At 44.7% G+C, this 20497-nt stretch overlaps 1 protein-coding gene across 2 annotated transcripts; it reads left to right on the forward strand.

The window, feature by feature from the left end:
- The first annotated feature begins 4020 nt into the window (after positions 1-4020).
- Positions 4021-18238, forward strand: LOC146182154 (uncharacterized). Of its 2 annotated transcripts, none has more exons than XM_084577166.1 (3): positions 4021-4296; positions 5033-5180; positions 17976-18238. In XM_084577166.1, exons 1-3 carry the CDS (start codon positions 4146-4148, stop codon positions 18010-18012), a joined length of 336 nt encoding a protein of 111 aa, XP_084433292.1. In that variant the 5' UTR covers positions 4021-4145; the 3' UTR covers positions 18013-18238. The 2 variants fall into 2 exon arrangements, 1 of the variants encoding a protein (XP_084433292.1); XR_014700337.1 differs by having other exon boundaries at positions 4033-4296; positions 5013-5180.
- The last annotated feature ends 2259 nt before the right edge of the window (positions 18239-20497 follow it).

Raw genomic sequence — 20497 nt, forward strand, 5'->3', positions numbered from 1 at the left:
TGATGTTTGTTGTAATTTGCTGAGTGTTCGGAGGGGGGGGGGGGGGGCGGGGAGGTTCTGGATATTTCAGTCAGTTGTTTTTGTACCAATTCGTTATTCTTCTGTACACGGGGTCTCTCTCGCGAGCTGATCTTAGTTCGGGGTAACGCACCTCCCGGTCTACGACGAATCCTCGGGTATGTATACTGGTGCGCTGCCTCGTTCCCAGGATGACCCGCGTGAGCGGAGACCCATAAAATTTTAATCGAACGTGCATTTTTGGAATGATCAAAAGCCTTCAAAATTTCAGCTGCTGGTTGATGAATTCTACCTTTTGCGAAATTTCTATTCGGTGTTTTCGAGTCGCTAAAATTAATTTGGAGTTCGCCGTGACAATCACCAGAGCTACAGCTGCCTCTTCTGCCTCCTGTGGGGTTCGTGTTTTCTTTATCGTTCCGGAATTTTGTAAGCAATACGTGTGATCGACTAGTGCCAGGGCATAGGCTCTCTTATCCCCGCATTCTGCCGCGTCGACATAAATCGTTTGTGGTAGATTAAAATAGTGTTTCTCTAATGATTGGGCTCTTGCTACTCGACGCTGCAGGTGAAACTCCGGGTCCATGTTTTTTTAGGTAGTAGAGGGACTTCCAGTATTTTGTGTATAGAACGAAGAACAGATGTTACCTGAGAGTGTCTACGTAGTGTATGTGGGTCTTTTGCAGCGCACCTGTCTTCCAGTCGATGTTATACGGTCAGCCGCTCTTACTGCACCGTGAGGTGCGCTTCGGTCGTTTCTTCTAGTGTATTATGTATTCCCAGTTGCACGAGTTTTTCGGTAGCCGTACTAATGGAAGACCGAGTGCCGTTTTGAAGGAGTGCCGAATAATGGAGTCGATCGCTTCTCTTTCCTTGGCCTGTAGGAATAAGTAGAGCATGGTGTATATAATGCGGCTGAGAACGAAGGCTTGCACAAGTTTTAATGCCTCCTTTTCTTTCATTCTTCTTTCTTTATTTGATATCCTCCGTATAAGTCGAGATGTTTGATTACTTATCGTTCGGAGTTTTTGGATTAAATCGGTGTTTTTATCATTTGATTGATTGTACATGCCCAGTATGCGTAACGTTTCTACGCTCGGAATGGTGAAACCATCGATGTATTTATTAATGTTTGTGTTGATGTTTTTTTTTTAGATCTTTTTGGCTTAATGATTAAAAGTTCCAATTTTTGAGATGAGCATTCCAAGCCAATTTTGTTTGTCTTCTCCACTACCTGCTTGCTGCAGCGTGTCCTTAATCGTGCCGGCGTAACCCTTGGCTGTCCATAGAGTAATATCATCGGCATAGAAAGAGTGTTCTAGATCTGGAATTTGTTCTAATTTACGTGCCAATTCTATTAAAGTTATATTAAAGAGAAATTGGGACAGTACTGGAGCCTTGCGGTATGCCCCCGTCTCCTAGTGGGAAATCGTTGGTATGAATAGATCCTAACTGAATTTCTGCTGCCCTACCTGTTAAGAAGGCCTTGATTTAATTATACATCCTGACTCACAGCTGCAAGTCTGACAGGGCACCCACGATAGCTTTATTGGCCACGTTATCAAGAGCTTGATGAATCAGAAGCGAAGTCAATCACGCGCTTTGCACGTTCGCTCTCTTTCTCTATCCTCTTCCACGGCCGGTCTAGAGGGAGAGCGCGCTTCTCTTCTCTTCCGGCCTCTCCAATGGGGTCTGTTTCCACCGCCCGCCGCGCCTCGGTGGGGTCGCCACCGCCCCACTGCTGCTCCTCCGCTACAGCCGTTCACGCGCAAGGGAAACGCGCGCTCGCTTTTAGCTCCGCCCGCGTCACTTGCAACCGGCAGGTCCTGACATTTCGCCCCTTATGGTTTATACAAAGGCCGTAATCAGCATCGAATATTTATCGTGTACAAGGAATAAAATACAGTCAGCAATCCGCTCACGCGCGCGCGCGCCTTCGTCAGTGCAGCCGTGCACGGTCGAATGAAGCTTCGACACTTCAACATTTTTTGCCCCTAGCTACGTTTTGTACAAAAATAAATTTACCAGGCTATGCAATGTGCCTTTGAATGTTGTAAGCAGGTGTAGCGCGACCTGACGTGAGTGCATGGTGAACTGTTAGGTGGAGATTCTGTCAACCGCTACCGTTTTCGTCTAGATCAAAAGAGGCACCGGCGAAAATTCATGGCGCGTCTCAGATTCAGAGTAAGGAACAAAAATCTACTCATATAGTTAAAGTTTCACTTCTCTAGTGGAGTTGGCTGTTCTAGCTTTGTTCAAAACATATCAGTCGGTTGAAAGAACGAAGATGTATATGTAGTCTTGCGACTACTTTTAATCAAAGAAATGGGCATAAACAGTTAAAGTAAATTGAAAAGAGCGGCAAACAATAAAAAATTATCCTTCAAAGTTACACATTGCATTACATATTCATCAATTCATCAAAATGCGACCTGCGTCTAGAAAATTCAGTCTCAAAATCTTCCTGCACGGCTTGTGCAAATAAGGAGTTGGCCTCTCGTTAATATTCTTAATTCTTTAATATTCTTGAGAATATTGTCCTGCTTCTTTCGCTAGTTTCAAGAATAATAGCACCAGCGTCACACCTGAAGTTGACTAACTTAATGTATCCATCGACGTGAGGTAAACTGGAATATGTGACAGTGGGAAATGGGATGGTAGGAGATGCCATCACTTCCTTCAGTTCCTCGGTTACTGATTACGGCATAGCAGAAATGATTTTTTTTTTCGGCATCGACGCAATTGGTGCCTTGATTTTGCTCTCAGATGAAACGCTCGTCTTGACAATGTATAGTCAAGTGCCGCTAGCTGTTACGGCACTCGCATCTAGCATATATGTCGCTCCCTTCCGCACATTAACCTTATTTCCCGAAGAGAGCCGCAATGGGTCGCTATATAGGGCTTGAAATGAGTCTTCAGTGAGAGTGTCCTTATATAACGCTTTAGAAGTTTCATGCATACTTTCGATATAGCAGGTGAACTCATTTGTAAGTCACTGCATCGAGTATCACCTTCATCATTTATTGGCCTCTTTTTACCACTTCCAGCACAAGTGGTTTCATGAATGTCAAACCATTTTTAATTGTTTTCATAATAAGCTTAATATCATGTAAAACTTTTATTAAAATAACTTTTATATGTAAAATAAATAATGTTTATAAAAGCACACATTGGCTAATATATGAATTGTAATATCATTTAAAACTCAACCCTACAGCGTTTAATTTGACTGTTATACTAATACTTTATATCATGCAAGCATTTTGCAATTTACATTACATTTTTATGCAATTATTTTCATATTCGGTGCTACATGGATGATTTCGCATCTAGCGCTGAAAGACGGTTTTGCTGTTGCAGACGAGTTGCTGTCATGTTAGCCTTGAAGAAGCTTGGATGTGATCACTGCTCATTGTTGTTTTTTATTCCTATTCTTGTACACGCTTGGGAAAAATTCGGGTTAAAATGGACAAAAGTAGCTACTATGCCGCAATGTATGTCATGCGTGTCGAACGTTTGCTGAACGACAGTGTTTTTTATATCCGTTCACGTGCGTAGTACGTTGACGACATGCCGCTGCAGCATCTAGCTTCTGTGTTCTTTCATTTCGGGGCTGCACTCACCACGAAACTCGCGAGCGACAGCGCGAAACCAAGCAAAAGCCACCCACCGCCACTGAAGCAGACGCGGAGCGAACAGTAAGCAGGTCGCGCCCCTTGCGGCGGTGGAGAGCGCAACTCAAGGAGAAACGTTCAGAAGGCCGTAAAGAGCGCGCGCTCTCCCTCGAGACCGGCCGTGCCTCTTCAAAACTCTTAGCCTTTTGACAGGGAAGTAGCGACATCTAACGACGACTTTACAAACCATTGCAAAAAATTGTTTTGCGCCGCGTACCCCTGATGGCGCCACACACCCTTACACCTTTGCAGCGCAACATGCAGGCTTCCTATTACATCGCAAGGAGCTGCACCGGGAGCGGCTAAAACTCGCCATGAATAATGCCAGTGTTGCCTGGATTTTTGCTGGACAGCCGCCCTGAATCCCTAGCAATCCCTAGGTCGGATTGTCCCTAGTTGGGGGCACGGCGTGCCGGCGGGCCACCGCTCATCGCCCGCCACCCACCCTGCTTGGGGATGCCGCCGGTGCCGCGGCGGCGGTTTGGTGCCGTGGCTTTTGTTGTAGTAAACGAGACTGTGCCTGTTGCACGGACGGGTGCGATCGAACTGACTGGCGTGCGCGCCATGAACAACTCTGGCACATCTGCTGCGGCTTCGGTACAGAAAGGTTAGTGCCCGGTCTGTGAAAAGATTTTAGTTGTGGACAAAGCATGCCAATGAAGGTGCCGCCATGTTCAAATTTTAGCTGCCCGTTTTGCGTGCAATGTTCGTGGTTATATGCTGTCCGCTTACCGTTCTTATTTGTCACATACTGCAGGGATTTGTGCCAAGGTATGCACTTGCAGCACGCGCCAATTTAGCACTGTTGAAGGCGAGCACTGCACTGTCTTATGATGCTGCTAACTGGCGCTTGATGCTTTGTCTTCTATCAACCAGATACTCACGGCACTCGTCAGTGATTAGCTGCTTAGGGCGACGAAGCTCATTTTATGCTTTTTACGTTCTTGGCCCCGATTCTCCATACGCTGTTCGTTTTGATCACATCCTGGTAAAGTACTTGCCCATGATATCGCTCGAGCATCACTAGCTTGAAACTAGTGATACATATTGAGCACCAAAAGCTCGAAACTAGCACTGAACCTTTCACAGCTAAAAGCGGCAGCTATATGGATGATATTCTGCGTACCCTTGATGAAATTTTGCCTAGTTTGCGTCGGGTACGACAAAAGGATAAGCTCTGTTGAGACAACAGAAATGGTAACGTAAATACCGTTTAGACAACTCCATTGTAGCACGGAGACCACGTAGCGGTGCTTCGAAGTAATGAACTCGCTACTGAGCTCCCCTTTTGTGTGTGTGATTTTTTTTTTCCTGTACCTTTAGTTTCTTACACTCCTCACTAGAGCCCTGCACGGGTTGGATTTTCCAGCCCCTTCCCTGGCCCACGTTTGAAGACCATCCCGGATCCATGGTTCCAAGCCCATCGGCAATGATTACATGGCCCGGACCCGGCCTGCGCTTCCACGACAGGGCCTGTGCCAAACCTGCAAAGTAAGTCTGAACAGACGCCTTAAAAATGTATTGCTTAACTAGCACATAACAGTAAATCAAGATGAGAGACAAACCTTGCAAAATATTCTTGGTAGAGAAGGGCACAGCTAAAGCACCGACAGAAGCAAAGGCATGGTGAAGAATATTTTGACAAGACATTTTATGTAAAGCTATCTAGCACAATGTACATTTAAAAGGTATGGATTACGGGCATTTTAACTATGACTCCTTATAAGCAATTGGCTCTTGGTGCAAGTTCTTTGCTTAATCACCTACAAAAAGACTGCCCCTGGCAACTTTGCCCCAGGAACATGAGTGGGCAAGGGCAGAAAAAAACAAAATTTACATATTCATTGAAGAAATCACAGCCACATTGTCACATCTCTGTGGAGACGAAAAGCGGTAGTGTCTGTTCATCTGTTCATTGTGCATGTATATGTTATTGGATATGTAAAGATTCCTAAAGCAATAAGCTGTTATCCTACAGCATTTATTATAGCGTAGAGACATTCTTTGGGGGGGGGGGGCAAAGCAGACAGTCAGAATTTTTATGAACAGATGGCTGCCTGCCGAGCAGTCAATTGAAGGTCCTTGTCCAGGGGCTGTTATGAGGCTTCAAATGTCCAGCCGTTAGCGGTAACACAAAGGTTAGAAGCTACCCTCTTGCTCACTGATTGCTGAGAAATCCTAAGCTGATGGTGTTGAGTACTTCAGTAGGCACGTGCTTATGCAAACGGGCTGTGTCATGCATGAAGCGGGAAACGCATGTGAGCGAAAAAGTGAGCGAAGCGACAAGGCGGCGCGGCGTAAGCGATCATGGTTCGCTCCGTCGCCTACTGGGGAAGACGCATGCACGCGACAGCGCGAACCGAGCGAAACGGCGACAACGCTCTGTGTAGGTTGTGTGGCTGGCATTTGGCTGGCATAGTGGCTTAGTAGCTGGCATTTGGCTGGCATAGTGGCTTAGTACACCATCAAAACTATTGCCAAATCCAACAACGGTCATAACGATTGCAAGAATTAACGTTATTTTGCGACAACATGGCAAAGTAAAATGTATTTACAGCAAACAGTATCGAATGTGTGTGAACTTGCACTGCTTGCACTGTAATCGGCACGAATAGTCACGTGACCCCTTGTTTCTATTGTTGTTTCGGTTGCGATTAGACGTTCTTTGAATCCTTGGCTATCCACCATTGTTCGTACAAAGCGAAATGTTTACGCGGTAATGCACAGTCACAATGCAACACAGCAAAATAAAGAAAGCATGCGAAATGAGCGGCAGTGACGTACGCTCACTTCCGGGCGAACGAGCGAAATTTTCTATTTCGGCAGATCCGAGCGACGAGCGTTCGCGTGAGTTTTCGCGTGCATGCGATTCAGCCTTGACAGGTTACAGCACTTCATAACACCTCCATTGTAGTACAGTTCGCTATCGAGTTTTGAGCCTTTCCTTTTTAACTTTTTTCACTTGTGTCATTGAATGCAGCCCGGCATGTTCGTACTAAATTACTTGGACAAAACACCGAGTGTCACTGATTAAACTCTGTTTACAAATGAGCTTTCTCTCATTCTCTGTCAACCTATGTACTAGTAGTGGTTTATTCATAAACCACCGGAATGATTTTAGTGCTGGAATTCCATCTCCAAAAGAAGCCATACACAGCTTTACCCAGCCTGGCCTCGTTCCGCCACTGCTAGCTGCAAGCCCAGGCCTGCATGTCAAGGCCGAGCCAGGTCCTGACCCATAAAAACGGCAATTTTCCAGCCCGGCCCAAGTTTTCGGGCTGCCCGAATTCATGCTCTGCTCCATACACTGTTGAAATTATTTGCCGAGAATAAGTTCTCAGCAGGCAGTACTTTGGTAATCTTTGTTAGGAAGAAATTACATGCCATAATTTTTTTGCCCTGGAAACTTGCTTACACGACTACCTCAAAAATATCACCCAGACGTGTCCCTTGCCTGCAGTCGCTTGCTGTACAAACAGCATTGCAATTTATTTGCTGACACTATGGCGCATGTAGTACGAAACAAAAGGAGGTCATTATTTGCTAGAAGATGATTGTGAAAGTATGAAAAATTTCAGTCACTGCTATTTTCATGGGAAAATGTCGCATGGCCTTGTATAGCCAATTAGGGCCAATTGATGAGAAATTTTTGCTCAAGATTTCTGCCAGCAGAGTAGGCACTGCTGTCATTTCTAATAGCTATTTCGTTGTTCATTCATTTGCAGCGGCACCAACATGTTCTGTTGTCTGTGTTTTGTGTGCCCATATTCTGTTCGTTGCTTTAAAACATTTCTGGGTAAGTGCAGTCGAGACCGCGAGCATAGTGTTGGGTGAATTCACCACGCGGCATGACAAAAGGAGGCAGTGTGGTGTAGAGGAATCCACTTGCGCCAAAGACAGAGACTGCAACCATGCCAGACAGGTTGCCAAGACATCGAACGAGAAGCCAGACTAGCCTATTGCCGAGAAGCTTACCAAAAGCGGAATCAAGCCAAGACTGAAGCGGCAGCTACAAATGCGGCACCGGCCGATGGCTAATGCTTTTGACTTGGTTCAAAGAGAGCTGAACCTCTGCAATATTTAATATTTCATAACAAAGGCTTCAAGGATTTGCCTCAAGTGATTCCAGGTAGCCCTGCATGCACAAACCTTTGTCACGGATACACCTGCAAGAAACAAATAGTGGTGCGTAATTGCTCCAAGCGATGTTCTCTTTGTTTTCCTTTTTAACTTGATACCATAAAAAGCACCCTGTGTGGCAGCACCTGCTGACTTGGTCATGTCATGTGGCCTTGTGATGTCACACAACCTGGCGGACAGTCATTGCAGTGCTGCGTCACCTTCCTGCCACTTGCCAGATACATGCCCATAATTTTTCATGGATGCCAGATTTTCTGCAGTATGGGACCCATCACAATATTTTTTGTTGCCAGATTTCAGTAGTGCAGTGTTTCGTGACTTTTTTGTCACTTGTCCGGCAGCAAGACACATTTATTGCCGAGATATTTCGATTTGAAGTTGAAGAGGTCTGTTTTCCTTCCAAGGGATTTAGACTTGGGAAAATGATGCAAACGATGGTGTAAACATAGACTCCGTGATTCTTGATGCATAGCGAGCAGCGCAATCTAGCAGCAGCTGAAATTAAAGCTACAGTTCGCCAAAGCCGTCTATTTGTTTGCACCAGGCATAGATCCTGAGCTTGACTGCAAAGTTCTCGCAGTGAATCTTGACCTTTGCACCCACAGAGCATGCGGTGCTTTTTAGAGTTGAGGTCACTTGACTAACAGGATAGAATGTACGAATGCCCGCGTGGCGGCAAAGTTTGTAGCTAGCGAAGCTATGGATGCGGCCACTAACATTGCCGAGCTACCATCACGAGTGACGAGTAAAGACTGCTACAGATGGTCTTTTTTGAATAGCAGCAAGGCGTGAACAATGCATTGTGGCAGAAAGTTAAAAGAAAGAAGGGGTACACAGGGCCTGTTTTGCTCAATTTATTTCGTTTCCTTCACTATTGTATTTCTTAATATGAACCAACTTAGCTCCCTTTCGTTCAATGCTTCCTTGGGTGCCTGCACCTTATGTGGTGTACTCTAACGTCGCTGCCCTGCAGATGGCAAACTGATGTGCCAGTAAGGTCTGTGCATGCACGCTGGGACAGCAGAAAATAGAGAAATAGAAATATTACGAGATAGTTTGGCAAACTCCTATGCTTATCATAGATATGAGACATCGGTGACACTATTAACAGCCAGCAAAAGCATTCAGCACACTTGGGATGCAATTGCACTACACAAGTAATGTAATGCGAGAGGTCTCAGCTGTTCGTGTGGCGCAATGGCTAAGACATTCAGTTAAAACTCCAAAGGACTTAGGATTAAATCCTGTTCGAGGCCGTTTTTTTTTTTTTTTTCATTTTTTTTTTCGCTTTTTTTTTTTTTTTTTTTCCCCTTAAGCACCCATGCAATTTAAATCTTACTTTTTCTAGCCTTTCTTTTCTTTCCCAGCTCCACTCGGGTCTGTGCAGGTTTATTCTGCCCAGTAAGTTGTAACTTAATCCTGTGTGCATTTCATACCAGATTTTTCAATAGAGAAGCGCTTACTGAGGCATGAACTTCATCAGAGGAAAACTCTGATGCTCCGCACTTGTAAACCAAAGCATGTATATCAAAAATGAAACCATGTGGTGATGCCAAATGCATAGCTGTGACTTCAAAGAACCAAAACACCAAAACGAAACTGACTGCCTGTGGCACTGCCAAGCGCAAATTTATTTTTGGCTCCCATTATTTAGCCTGTCTTTTTGCCATTTTTGAAACAAAAGTTAACAATTCAAACATGCAACCATAATACATGTTAGGCAGCCTCCGGGATCCCTTACATGTCATTGTGCATGCATTTGCGATTTCTGTATTTCTGCAATGCCTGCATTTCTGTTCTCTTTTTTCTACCTTATAAGAGTTTTGTTTTCAGTGAAAGTGGTGTTTTTGTGATTAGGAGCCAGTATACCATCGCTGCAAGCCTACTTTTTCTTTCAGTGTTCCTTTAGCACTACTTGCAGGTCTACTGCAGGTCTTTCGTATTGCACTCTGAACAATTTTTTACCCATGCTTTTCATTAAGATTTTCGAAGCATGATGGGTTGTAGCGAATGGATTTGATTGCACCTGAAAACTTCAAACACAAATTGAGAGCGTGTAATTTCTCTCTTTTTTTTTTTTTTGCTCACTGCGTGTTCTTTGCGAATGATGAATTTGACCACTTGCTTCACGAGGGAGGGCTCGAGGACGTTGAAGCTACTTTGATTGCCCGTCACTAGGCACAGTTATAGCAGTCTCGTAGCTCACTGGGTGCATGAGGTATTTGAGGTTACTACTCCTTATCGCCATAGACACCAGCAGGCTCAGCATATGTATCTAGGCATGCGGCTTCTTGTTGGTTGACCCCTATCATTTATACTGCGCAGTTTGTTGAAAAATGGAAGCGTACAAGTTGACACAGGAAATGAAACGCCATGCAGTCCTCATCGCACTGGCCGTGCGCCACAGCGACTTGGAAATTGCCAACTTTCTAAATGTTGCGAAGCCTTTCGTTAACAAAGTGCGGACAGAACTAGTGTGCTGTGACGGTGACGTGGCATCTGTGGCGAAAAGGAAAAAGCACAGTCAGCGGTCAGACGTCGTCAGAACACCTGATTTTCTTCAGAGGCTGCAAGTCATCGTGAGTGACAACCCAGAGAAGTCAATGTGGGACATTGCAAAGGAGCTCGATGTCGTAGAGTCAGCTGCCAGGCTTGCTGTGCACGAGGACGTGAGGTACCATTTCTGTGTCATGAGGAGGCCGCAATTCTTTTCTGGTAAAGCTCGGGAGAATCGTCTGCTCTGGTCCAAGCGCTTGCTAGGCAAGCTGAAGAGCCTGGAATGCTTTTTTTTTTCTTTCAGATGAAATGAACTTCGATCAAGACCAAAAAGCTAATTGCCATAATGAAAGATGGCTTTACGGAAGCGCTAATGAGGTGCCGACAGCATTGCAGACAAAATTTCTGTCTGTGATGGTGTCAGCAGCCGTCGGCAACAAGGGTGATGTCATGCTGCCACACTGTTTTGCAGAAGGACTCCGCGTTAATGCTGCCGAGTACGCAGAGGTGCTTGCCACCGTTGTGAAGCCCTGGACTGATACTGTTTCGAAAGGAAAACCTTGTATCTTTCAGCAACATTCGGCTCTCGCCCACACCGCCTGCGTCACCCACGAGTGGCTGGCCAACAACTTCCAATAACCACATCACTCCCAACTTGTGGCCTCCTAGTTGTCCAGATTTGAATACACTCGGCGTCGTTGAGAGAGAAGCCGACAAAATGCCACATAACACAAAAAACTCTTAAGGTCGCCACTGCGAACTCAATGGGCAGTACCTCTAAGAACCACCTGATCCGTGCATGCAGCCATTTCCGAAGCCGAATTGAATTGGTTATTGCTGCAAGTGGCGAATTCATTGAGTAATGTGAAAATAAACAGTAAGAGAAATATCTCCTAAAGTTTGGTGAAAATATATATATATTTGCTGGAGATATTCTCTGCCTGAAGCCAACATTGCATCCTCAAATGCCTCGTGCACCCGGTATATTGCAAGATATGTGGCTCGAAAGTTCAGGCACAAATCAAAATGTAGTACTTATTCTGTATCTAATTTTGAGCAAATTATGTGTGCAAAAAAAAAAAAAAAACAAATTCATCTCAAATTTTGACCACCGAGGTCTTCTTTATACGTCTGCAGAGCTTGCAAAGCTCGTAAACACGCTGGAAAATTCGATTTCTTTAAATTATTTATTTCATTTCAATAATTGAGATTAAGACAAGCAGCATTCATAATTTTGCGATGTTTTTGAAAAGCCCAGAGGTTCCCGAGCCTGGACAGAAAAATTGAAAATGACAGAAAAATTACTCTTCGCATAGAGAAGTTCTACGTCCAGATGAGGTTCTGTTTTTATGTGAAGTCACTAAACTAAGAGCAGAGCTCTAAACCAGAGCAGATAATGCACCTGAAGGTGAGGAGATGGAAAAAATTATATTCTAGGGCTCTGTTTAATGACTCTGCCCGCGTCTTGTGTATTATTTTCAAATTTAGCAGCTTAATTCATTCACGTGCTCGTAGTTCAGTGACATTTTCATATAATTCTGTAGTGTTTCTTATGTTGGTACCATATGCTTGAACTATTTATATTCACTTAAAGGGGTCATGACAGCTAAAATTTGAGCATAAACTGATTATTGCATTTCACTCCATTCACGTTAATTATAAATCCTCCAAATTTGAGATTTCAGTGCAGTAGATAGTTTATAATGATTTTTTATTATTAATAGCGAAAGCAGCTTTATGGTTTGGCAACCTTGGGCGCTGACGTCACACGATATCATCCCCATGTTTTCTGCTATTCATGGTGACTGCGGCACTCTTGCATGCATGCCGTGGATTGTGGTCACTGAGAGCCTTTTTCTTTCTTCAGCAAAAATATTTCATTCGCATATTTTTTTTTACTTTGGCAAGCCTTCACTATAGTGCGCAACCTTAGCGATCCTTGGACTTGTTTTGGGCTTCGTCTAGAGATTGTCGAGAAGGCCAAAATAGATGTGCTCATGCTGTATTATTTAAGCATACAATCTGAAGCACATTATTCTTACGTTTTGAGAGTTAGCTTGTTTAGCAACAAGCGCTCCCATATATAAAAAGGTACATGTCCAACGTTTCCTTCCTGGTCTTAAATCGGTAACCAATCAGCAACACAGTTGATATGAATCGAAGTTCGGTTTACATCCGGCTTCTGTTTTGGTGAGCAGTCAAGGTCGACAAGTCTCGTTCTGAATGAGGCCAATTTGGGAAAGCGACCCACGGTTTGCCTTTGCAAGTGTGAACATCGGTCAGTCTGAGCGGTTCCTTAATCGCACACCCTTTGCAATCCTCAATCGTGAATGGGCCTTTAAATTGCACGCTGGTCACATGTTGGTTACAGTCAGTCTGCAGTAAAACATCTTCAGAACACAGCGGGCCTGTTTGTAAGCAGCACAATTTCTGCTGCCAAGAAGGGTAGAAAGGCCTTTATGACTTATTGGAGATTTAATTGACCACATGCTCTGAAGTTTCTTCAAAAAGCCGATATTTCTGCTATAAAACATTAACATTTCTGCTCCATAGCTGTTTCAGAACGTCTGTCCTGCTTTCTGCTCCATTTAGCTGCTCCAAAAAGCATATTTGCTTGCTCCAAGAGCTGCTCTAAACACCTATTTTGGCCACGCACACATGGTACTGCTTTTCACGAGCCCCTGTCCAAAAGTGCTGGAAGAAGACAATAACGATGCTATTTTGGGGCGTACTTCACGCAACTTCAGCACTCAGACTTCGACTACCTTGAAGGAAAGTCATCCTTGCCACTTAAGAGTGTTCAAACGTGGACTAGCCTCCCTTGCGCTTTATAATGGCGTTCGCACCCTGACCGCCTACTTACTTGTCCCTGTGGGCCTTCTCGATGAAATCCTACAGGCCCCTCATGATGAGCCCACAGCTGGGCGTCTAAACTTTATTTTACTCTGAGTCGCATTCAGGTTAAATAATATTGGCCCATATTGGCCTCGTCTATCTGCTAATGTCACGCACTATGTCAGGAGTTACTGCGACTGCTAACGCCACCGAACACTGCTAACAAGACTGCAGGATATACAACCAAACCAATCACTTGTGAGGCCATTTCAACAGATCGGCATGGACTTACTAGGTCATTTCCCGACATTGACATCTAGCAATAAGTGGATAATAGTAGCAACTGACTACCTGACTCGCAACGCCGAAGCAAAGGGCCAAAGGCTTCTTCAGACTAATTATCGTTGTAGAAAGCGAGAAGCACAGCATAATATCTGTCGTGTAAAAAACCCACTTCTCGTTGTCCGTGGCATTGTCCTCCTTGCATGCATTAACAGTCAGTCGGCCTGAAAGTTAAGCCGATGTAACTAGTTTCTCGCTTTAATGTCAGCACAGTAGCCTGCCGCGCTGTTGCTGCCGGCTAGGAGCGGAGAAGCAGGTCAACTCTATTCCACCTTGTGTATGGCAGGGAGCCCGAAAATTCCAAAAGCACTGTGGAATCTACACTGCAGAAGTGCGAAAGGCTGAGCGTTGCTGGTGCACACGGTGCATCCGTTTGCTCTCATTATCATTATCAACGAAATGCACCATTATCATTGCTAATGCCGTCATTGTCATTATCACTAATTGCAGCGTCATTGTCAGCGCTACTATCGTCGCATGTGAGACAACCGCAAGCTTGCCTTGCAGCGCCGGCTGAGCACTTCGCCATAGATGGTCCAGCGAGGTATACAAGTACATCGTACTCAAGTGCTCCAACACCAGATGGATGCTTTGAACGCGAAGGTTGGCATAGGAGTACGGAATTCCACAAGCCGGCCTGTTGGAGATATTCCAGCTTGCGTGGAGAGAGCAGATCCATAACCAGGTTTGAGAAGCAGAAATGAAGAGATGGCACAGCGAAGCACGGGCGAAGTCATCCCTGGCGGTGGACTCCAGCACAAAACACACGATCGCTAATGAGAACATCTATGACAACACACGAGACAGCGGACGGCAACGGGTTACTCTGCGAGGCACGGAGTGGTTTTCTGCGCACAAGTGCTCCGAGTGCGACGCAGCCGATAAAACCATACAGCATGTTGTGATCGAGTGCCCGAAACTGTGGCCCTCCCCCCTACAACTGCGACATCAGCACTGATGGAGACTCTTTCGACAGCACTTGGTCTGCAGTCGATGTCACCACCCAAAGAGCACACCCTGGGTAGGGCAGTAGAGATGACAAAGCACCGCCTTGACTGGTGGCGTAAACGAAAAGTTGAAGGACTCCCCCCTTTTCCTTCCTCATTTCTTTTTTCTGGACTTTTGACCAATGCACAGCAGTTGGTATAGTTTTTGTTCTTTTTCTACTCCTTTATTTATTGGCCCAATGAAGAACTCTGTGATCCCTCGCTACAAAGGGGAGTGGCCGCATTAGCATCACGCAGACAAGGAGAATTATGATGTGTGTTTTAACTCATCCTCATGATAGACAAGGGCCCGCCGGGGTGGTGCAGTGGTTACGGCGCTCGACTACTGTTCCGAAGAATGCGGGATCGAATCCGGGCTTCGGCGGCCGCTTTTCAATGGATACGAAAGCAAGGCCGCCTGTGTTCTATGCGATGTCAGTGCACGTTAAAGAACCCCAGGTGGTCGAAATTTCCGGAATCCTGCACTACGGCATCTATCATAGCCCGAGTCGTTTGGGATGTTAAACCCCGCAAACCAAACCAAATCACTGTAGACAAGATATATGTGCAGTTCACGATCCCGGGCGTGGCGCAGTTGGTTAAAGCTTAGGCTGGCGATGCGAGGGATGCAGGTTCGATTCCCGGTGGATGCAGGATTTTTACCTTTCCGATGACATTAGTTTCGGTTTCAGGTGATGTAATTTGATTGAAAGCTATATTGTGACCGAACGAACGCCGACAGCATGAGCCATTAAAGCGCAGCTGCATCACTTTTCGAGAATTCTGCGACATTCAAGAATTTGACTCTCCATAAGCTGTCGGTAATGCTTGCAAAGTGTTTGTGTGCTATCTTTAAAACTGATGAAGTAATCAACGATTACAATTCGAGCTTCTCCTCACAGCACTGAAGGACTGCGTAGAAGCTAGATGATGACATCACGGACGGTAATAATTTTTCTTTACGTTACCTTCGCCCACATCATGCGGTGCCTTTTTTGACGCCATCAAACAATGTTTCTGGGCCTTCAATTTTGGTAGCCTTGTTTTTACTTCTCCCAACCAAGCCATTCTATGCGGGAAACATACTGGTGCCGTCAATGATGTCATTATGTGCCCCCCAAGCGTCGCTGTGTGGTGAGGAGAAGCTCGATAGCTGAAGCGGTTTAAATCGCTATTTGCGCCATTGTTTGAAACGCTAGCGCGAAGATATCTTGCATGCTTAACCTGGAACCTGTAATCGTTTGATTCCTTGAAACTCATCAAAATCTACAACTACAAAATCTAGCAGTTTCCCTTTAAAGGCTTTCGCCTTAATACAGTGCTCAATGTCATGCTGATGCCACATGTAACGGAAAAGGAAAGCCTCAGTGTCACTGCCCACCTTCAGCGTGCAGAAGTAGCCCGACGACTCGCCCAGCTGCGCATAAAAAGCCAGCAAGGCACCAATGCCTAACGTAACCTACAATGACAATGAAGATTACAAGCCAGCAGACCGATTTTAGGTTTGGATGCTGAATCACCATCGTGGATTTAATGAAAACCATAAATTTTATGCTGCTGTTTCCGCAAATCAAGTTCACTCATCTAGATGAAATGGGCTATGGAATTGTCCCCAGATGCTGCTGACAGCACCCCAGGGATGATACATGTCCAGAAATTGTATGTTGTGTGCCTAAAGCCCTATTATAACTGATGGGCACTGTGTTTATATTTTGCTTGATGTTTATTTTTGCCTACCTTTCTATTCAATGTAGAGCATTGGGCCGATGCTTCTTTGAGAGGGAAGTCATACCGTAAAGCTTTTCTTTTTTTTTCACGCTTTACGCCACCTGGACGCAGCTTTTACTCTTTTTGTTGTACAATGATGATGCACAGATTTACCTCGAATAATTGCCACAACACAACACTGCTTCTACATTGTTCTTGATCATTGTACTTGGCAGGTTTACCTCTGTTTCCTTGCTGCCTTTAAACTGAGCACTGAGCATTCTGTTGTTCAATGACCAGTGCCTTTGTCGTGATTGGCACCTTGTTGCAACGAAATAAACTCTGAAAGTGAATCCAGTGTGCAGATAATGCTGTCAAACAAAGTGCTGAGTTCTTTTTGGCTGATAGTAAATGATGGAATAAGAACACAAGGTTGCAAAGAGCATATGTAGGCTCTTGAAGAAGTTACCTGTGCTCCTTCTGCCATTAGCTTGTTAATCGGTGTGATGAACCACTAGTTTAAGAAACACTATCACCAACCAAATTATTCATTAGAACCCAACATTTCGCGACCAACTCGGTCCCTTCCTCAGGGGCGACGAAAGTTCGAGGCCCGCAGTAGCAGGCAGCGGCCTATGCTTGGCCAATCTGAAGAAGAATGTCTATACACGCGCCTTTATTCCAATGTGCTTCCCGCCGTCGAGCTAGCAGGACAAGAGGGTCGGTCAGCACGGAAACGACGAAGCGCCCTCGCATTGTGCTCCCATACGTGGCGGGCACCAGTGATGCGCTTGCACGCATCCTGCGCAAACACGTCTGTGTGTCGCACAAACCTACCTCAACAGTCTGCCGTTTTCTGCCGCTACCACAAGACCGTATTCCCAAAGAAAAATAACCAGGCGTTATTTATAAAATCTCGTGCTCCGAGTGCTCTGCCTCGTATATCGGCGAAACAAAAAATCTGTCGGCGCATATTGCAGCACAAAAATGACGCCCGGCAATTGAACTCGAAAAGCAACCCCCCTCGCCGAGCACTGTGAATGTGCCGACCACAAAATCACCTTTGACGAGGTGAACATACTTGATGTGGAGACCAATCCTTTCAAAAGACGTCGCGTCTTTTTTCGGTTCATCCGGCTGACAGCTGCAGCAGTGAACAGGAATCCGGGGACGCTACCCTGGCTCTGCTACACAATTGGACTTCGCCACGTGTGCCTGCTACTGCGGGCCTCAAACTTCAGTCGCCCCTGAGGAAGGGACCAAGTTGGTCCCGAAACGTCGGGTTCTAATAAAAAATTTGGTTGGTGATGGTGTTTCTTAAACTTTTGTTTCAAGTACCCAACCAGGCAGAGTTCCATCGAAGACGTTGTCGTTCAAATCAATGAATCACTAGGAAAAGCTTTAGGCCTTTCCAGTGGCGGCATCGTAAAGAACCGATGAGTGTGGAGGACAAGTCTATTTGCCAAGTCTGAACCTAGTCAGAGCCTCTATAAAGGCACACAAAGGACAACTTATAAGAAGTTATCTAGCTCATTTTGGATATGTTGACATTCATCCAGCAGTAGTTATGGCTGACTGCATGGCAGTGTAGCCTAGCCTCTGAAATCTGCTTCCAAAAATTGATGTCAACATACGCAGTTTACTTGTGCAATCTGCTGGTGTTGGCAATACCTGTACTTTTTTTTTGTATTTTGTATTTTCCAGTCTACAAGAGTTCTGTTTCTAGCTGTCTTTTTTTGAGACTCACTTTTGACAACTTGGAAAATCTTTCTTTTTGCAGAGTTCAAAACCTGGAAGGACCATATGGAAATCTGTGAAGTGGCTCATTTTGTTAGTGGCAGGAATGGCTCATCTGCATACCATGCAGGTTTTTGCAAATGCACATCTGTTTGTTAGCCGACTCTGAAAAATATGAGGGCTAAGGAACCTGTTCCACGTCATGTTCAAAATAGGCTGTGCTTATATGCCTAAGCTGCTTCTGACATTGCCATGGTGCTTTTGATTTTGTATACAAATGCTATCTGAATAAAAGGTGCCTACGTATTTTGTATGTTTAATGAACTCAAGCATGTGATGGCTCACATGCATGACATTGTTAATGATGGTCCCCAAGATACACAGCATTTAATTGATGCTAATTATATGGAGTTAGCTGCACGTTAACCCTGTAACTGCCAAATTAACTCCCGAAAAACATACTAACATCGCCAGGTTTAGTTGTAATGTTTTTCATACCATTCTAATTCAAAAAAGTTTCCTTCATTAGTAAAGCATGCTGTCACTTCGCCATCTTAGTTTTTTTTTTTTTTACCAGTGTATGCACATCGCAAACGGGGTCAGAGTAACTGTCAGTTACAATACTAGATTGTCAGCAAAGCTGCTGTCTGAACTACTTTACGAAAGAGCTCTTTTTTTTTTTTTGAGGCATCACCGCCACCGGCACTCTTTGTGTGTGGCACTATCATAAAGTGACTTTTGTCATGCCAAAAATGTGTGCTAAAGACTGAAATGCGCATTTTTTTTCCATGGATAACTATGGCTCTGTAGAGTTGAAAATGCAATCAATGTATTTACCAAATCTATTCCTTTTTCATTGGCAGTGCAAGCAATGTAAGAGCAGGTTGGACAAGTGCCACTTGTCACTGGCAATACTGGCACAATTGCCAATGACAAATGAAGCTCCAAGATAAAGGACTAAGCCAGCATATGGTTTTGTGGATGCGGAAAGTTATGTGTAGTTAGTCAAGTTTGTACACAGTCGTCTGAAAGATTCTCAACATTTTTACAATGATTATTGCAGACCTGCAATGAGACACTAGAATATTCACTTTTACATAGAAAAGTGATGCTGCTTCAATAGAGGCAATATGCAAAAATGGCCGTATGATATGCAGCAGTATTAGTAGTGCACAATAAAGGTTCCCAAGAGGCTAAAATTGTGGCCCTCCTACAGCCTGGAAATAAAACCCCATATACTTTGCTGATATGCACAGAAATACTGCCTGTTGATAACTAGACATACGCTGCACCTACCTCCACCATCTGTGCTTGCCTTGGATTGCAATGCCTTATGTAACATGCACAAAGGGATTGTACTTTATTTTGCAATTAATTTTGCATGTACATTTTGGTGAACTGTCTGCAGCCACAGGGCCTGCTTTTGAGCTGCATAGATTGTTTTCTCCTCATGGAAGTTTACAGTTGACAAGTGTTCTGTTTGGTTTATGGGGTTTAATGTCTACAGGCTATGAGGGATGCTGTAGTGGACAGCTCCAGAAAATTCTGACCACCTGGGTTTTTTATGTGCACTGACATCGCAAAGTACAAAGCCGCCTTGCATTTCGCCTCCATCAGCTGCCACTGCAGCTGAGAGTAAACGTGTATCCTTGGGATCAGCAATCAAACTCTCTTATCACTGAGCCACCGCAGCAGGGTACAAGTGAACATGGCTGAAAACAGATCCACGACATGAAAAGTTTTCCCAGCTGGTGTACCTGTAGGCATAAGTTCAAGTGCAGAAACATTTTCTACAAGATTCTGCCTTGCAAACAAGCAACATTTGTGCACAACCTGCAAGGAGGCTGCAGTGACAAAGCTAAGGTAAAGCTTGGCCACAAAGCTGCACATGCAAAAAATGAAATGATGCATTTTGAAAAGCCCAATGCTCAGCTTCATTCAAAGATGTGTACAAAGCCAAAATTCCTTTCGCCAAACATGAAATCCATGTTTCCTGCACAGCTGTTGTGCATAAGATGCCCATCTGAAAACCGATAATCAAAAGTTTCGCACCTTGCTTAACTGTGAGGAATCCATTTTTATTGCATGCTTCATGCTTACTCAAGCTGTTGGGCTGTTCCTAATTCGTTAGCATTGTGCAAATTATTGCAGTGCAAGTTTGCCAGCTGGCTAATGTGCATCATTTAAAATGATGCACTCTAGCCCGCAACCAAGCTTGAACAAAACTAGCCAGGGTTCTTCAATAAATTTGCATTTCGGAAACACCCTGGAGCCTGAAAGTTGCAAGGAATGGCGATTGCTAAATGGCTTTTTTCAGCTGCACAGTGCCTTCAATAAGCTCAAGCTTATGACACTATTTGGCAGTAAAGTCTTCTACTGGCCTGATTGGTGCACTATCCACAAAAAAGCATTGGCACACGTGCTGAGCAAGTCTAGATTAGGAAATGTTAAATGGTTCACAGGGCAAAGCACAAGCTGCTTTATTCTAGGTGTAGGAAATTACCAACATTACAAAATAGTGAGAGGGTACGTACACAGGACAGGAAAGGAAATGGCTGACTAAAT

The sequence above is a fragment of the Amblyomma maculatum genome, chromosome 8 (genome assembly GCF_055883805.1).
Source record: "Amblyomma maculatum isolate TAMU_Amacu chromosome 8, ASM5588380v1, whole genome shotgun sequence".
NCBI classification, from domain to species: Eukaryota; Metazoa; Arthropoda; class Arachnida; order Ixodida; family Ixodidae; genus Amblyomma; species Amblyomma maculatum.

What these genes read in the sequence shown, in the direction of transcription:
- LOC146182154 (XM_084577166.1), top strand. Translation starts at nt 4,146, where the DNA reads ATGCCGCCGGTGCCGCGGCGGCGGTTTGGTGCCGTGGCTTTTGTTGTA. An exon ending in TGCGGCTTCGGTACAGAAAG is followed by an intron (nt 4,297 to 5,032) that starts GTTAGTGCCCGG and finishes ACTCCTCACTAG; the next exon opens with AGCCCTGCACGGGTTGGATT. An exon ending in GCCTGTGCCAAACCTGCAAA is followed by an intron (nt 5,181 to 17,975) that starts GTAAGTCTGAAC and finishes TTCTTTTTGCAG; the next exon opens with AGTTCAAAACCTGGAAGGAC.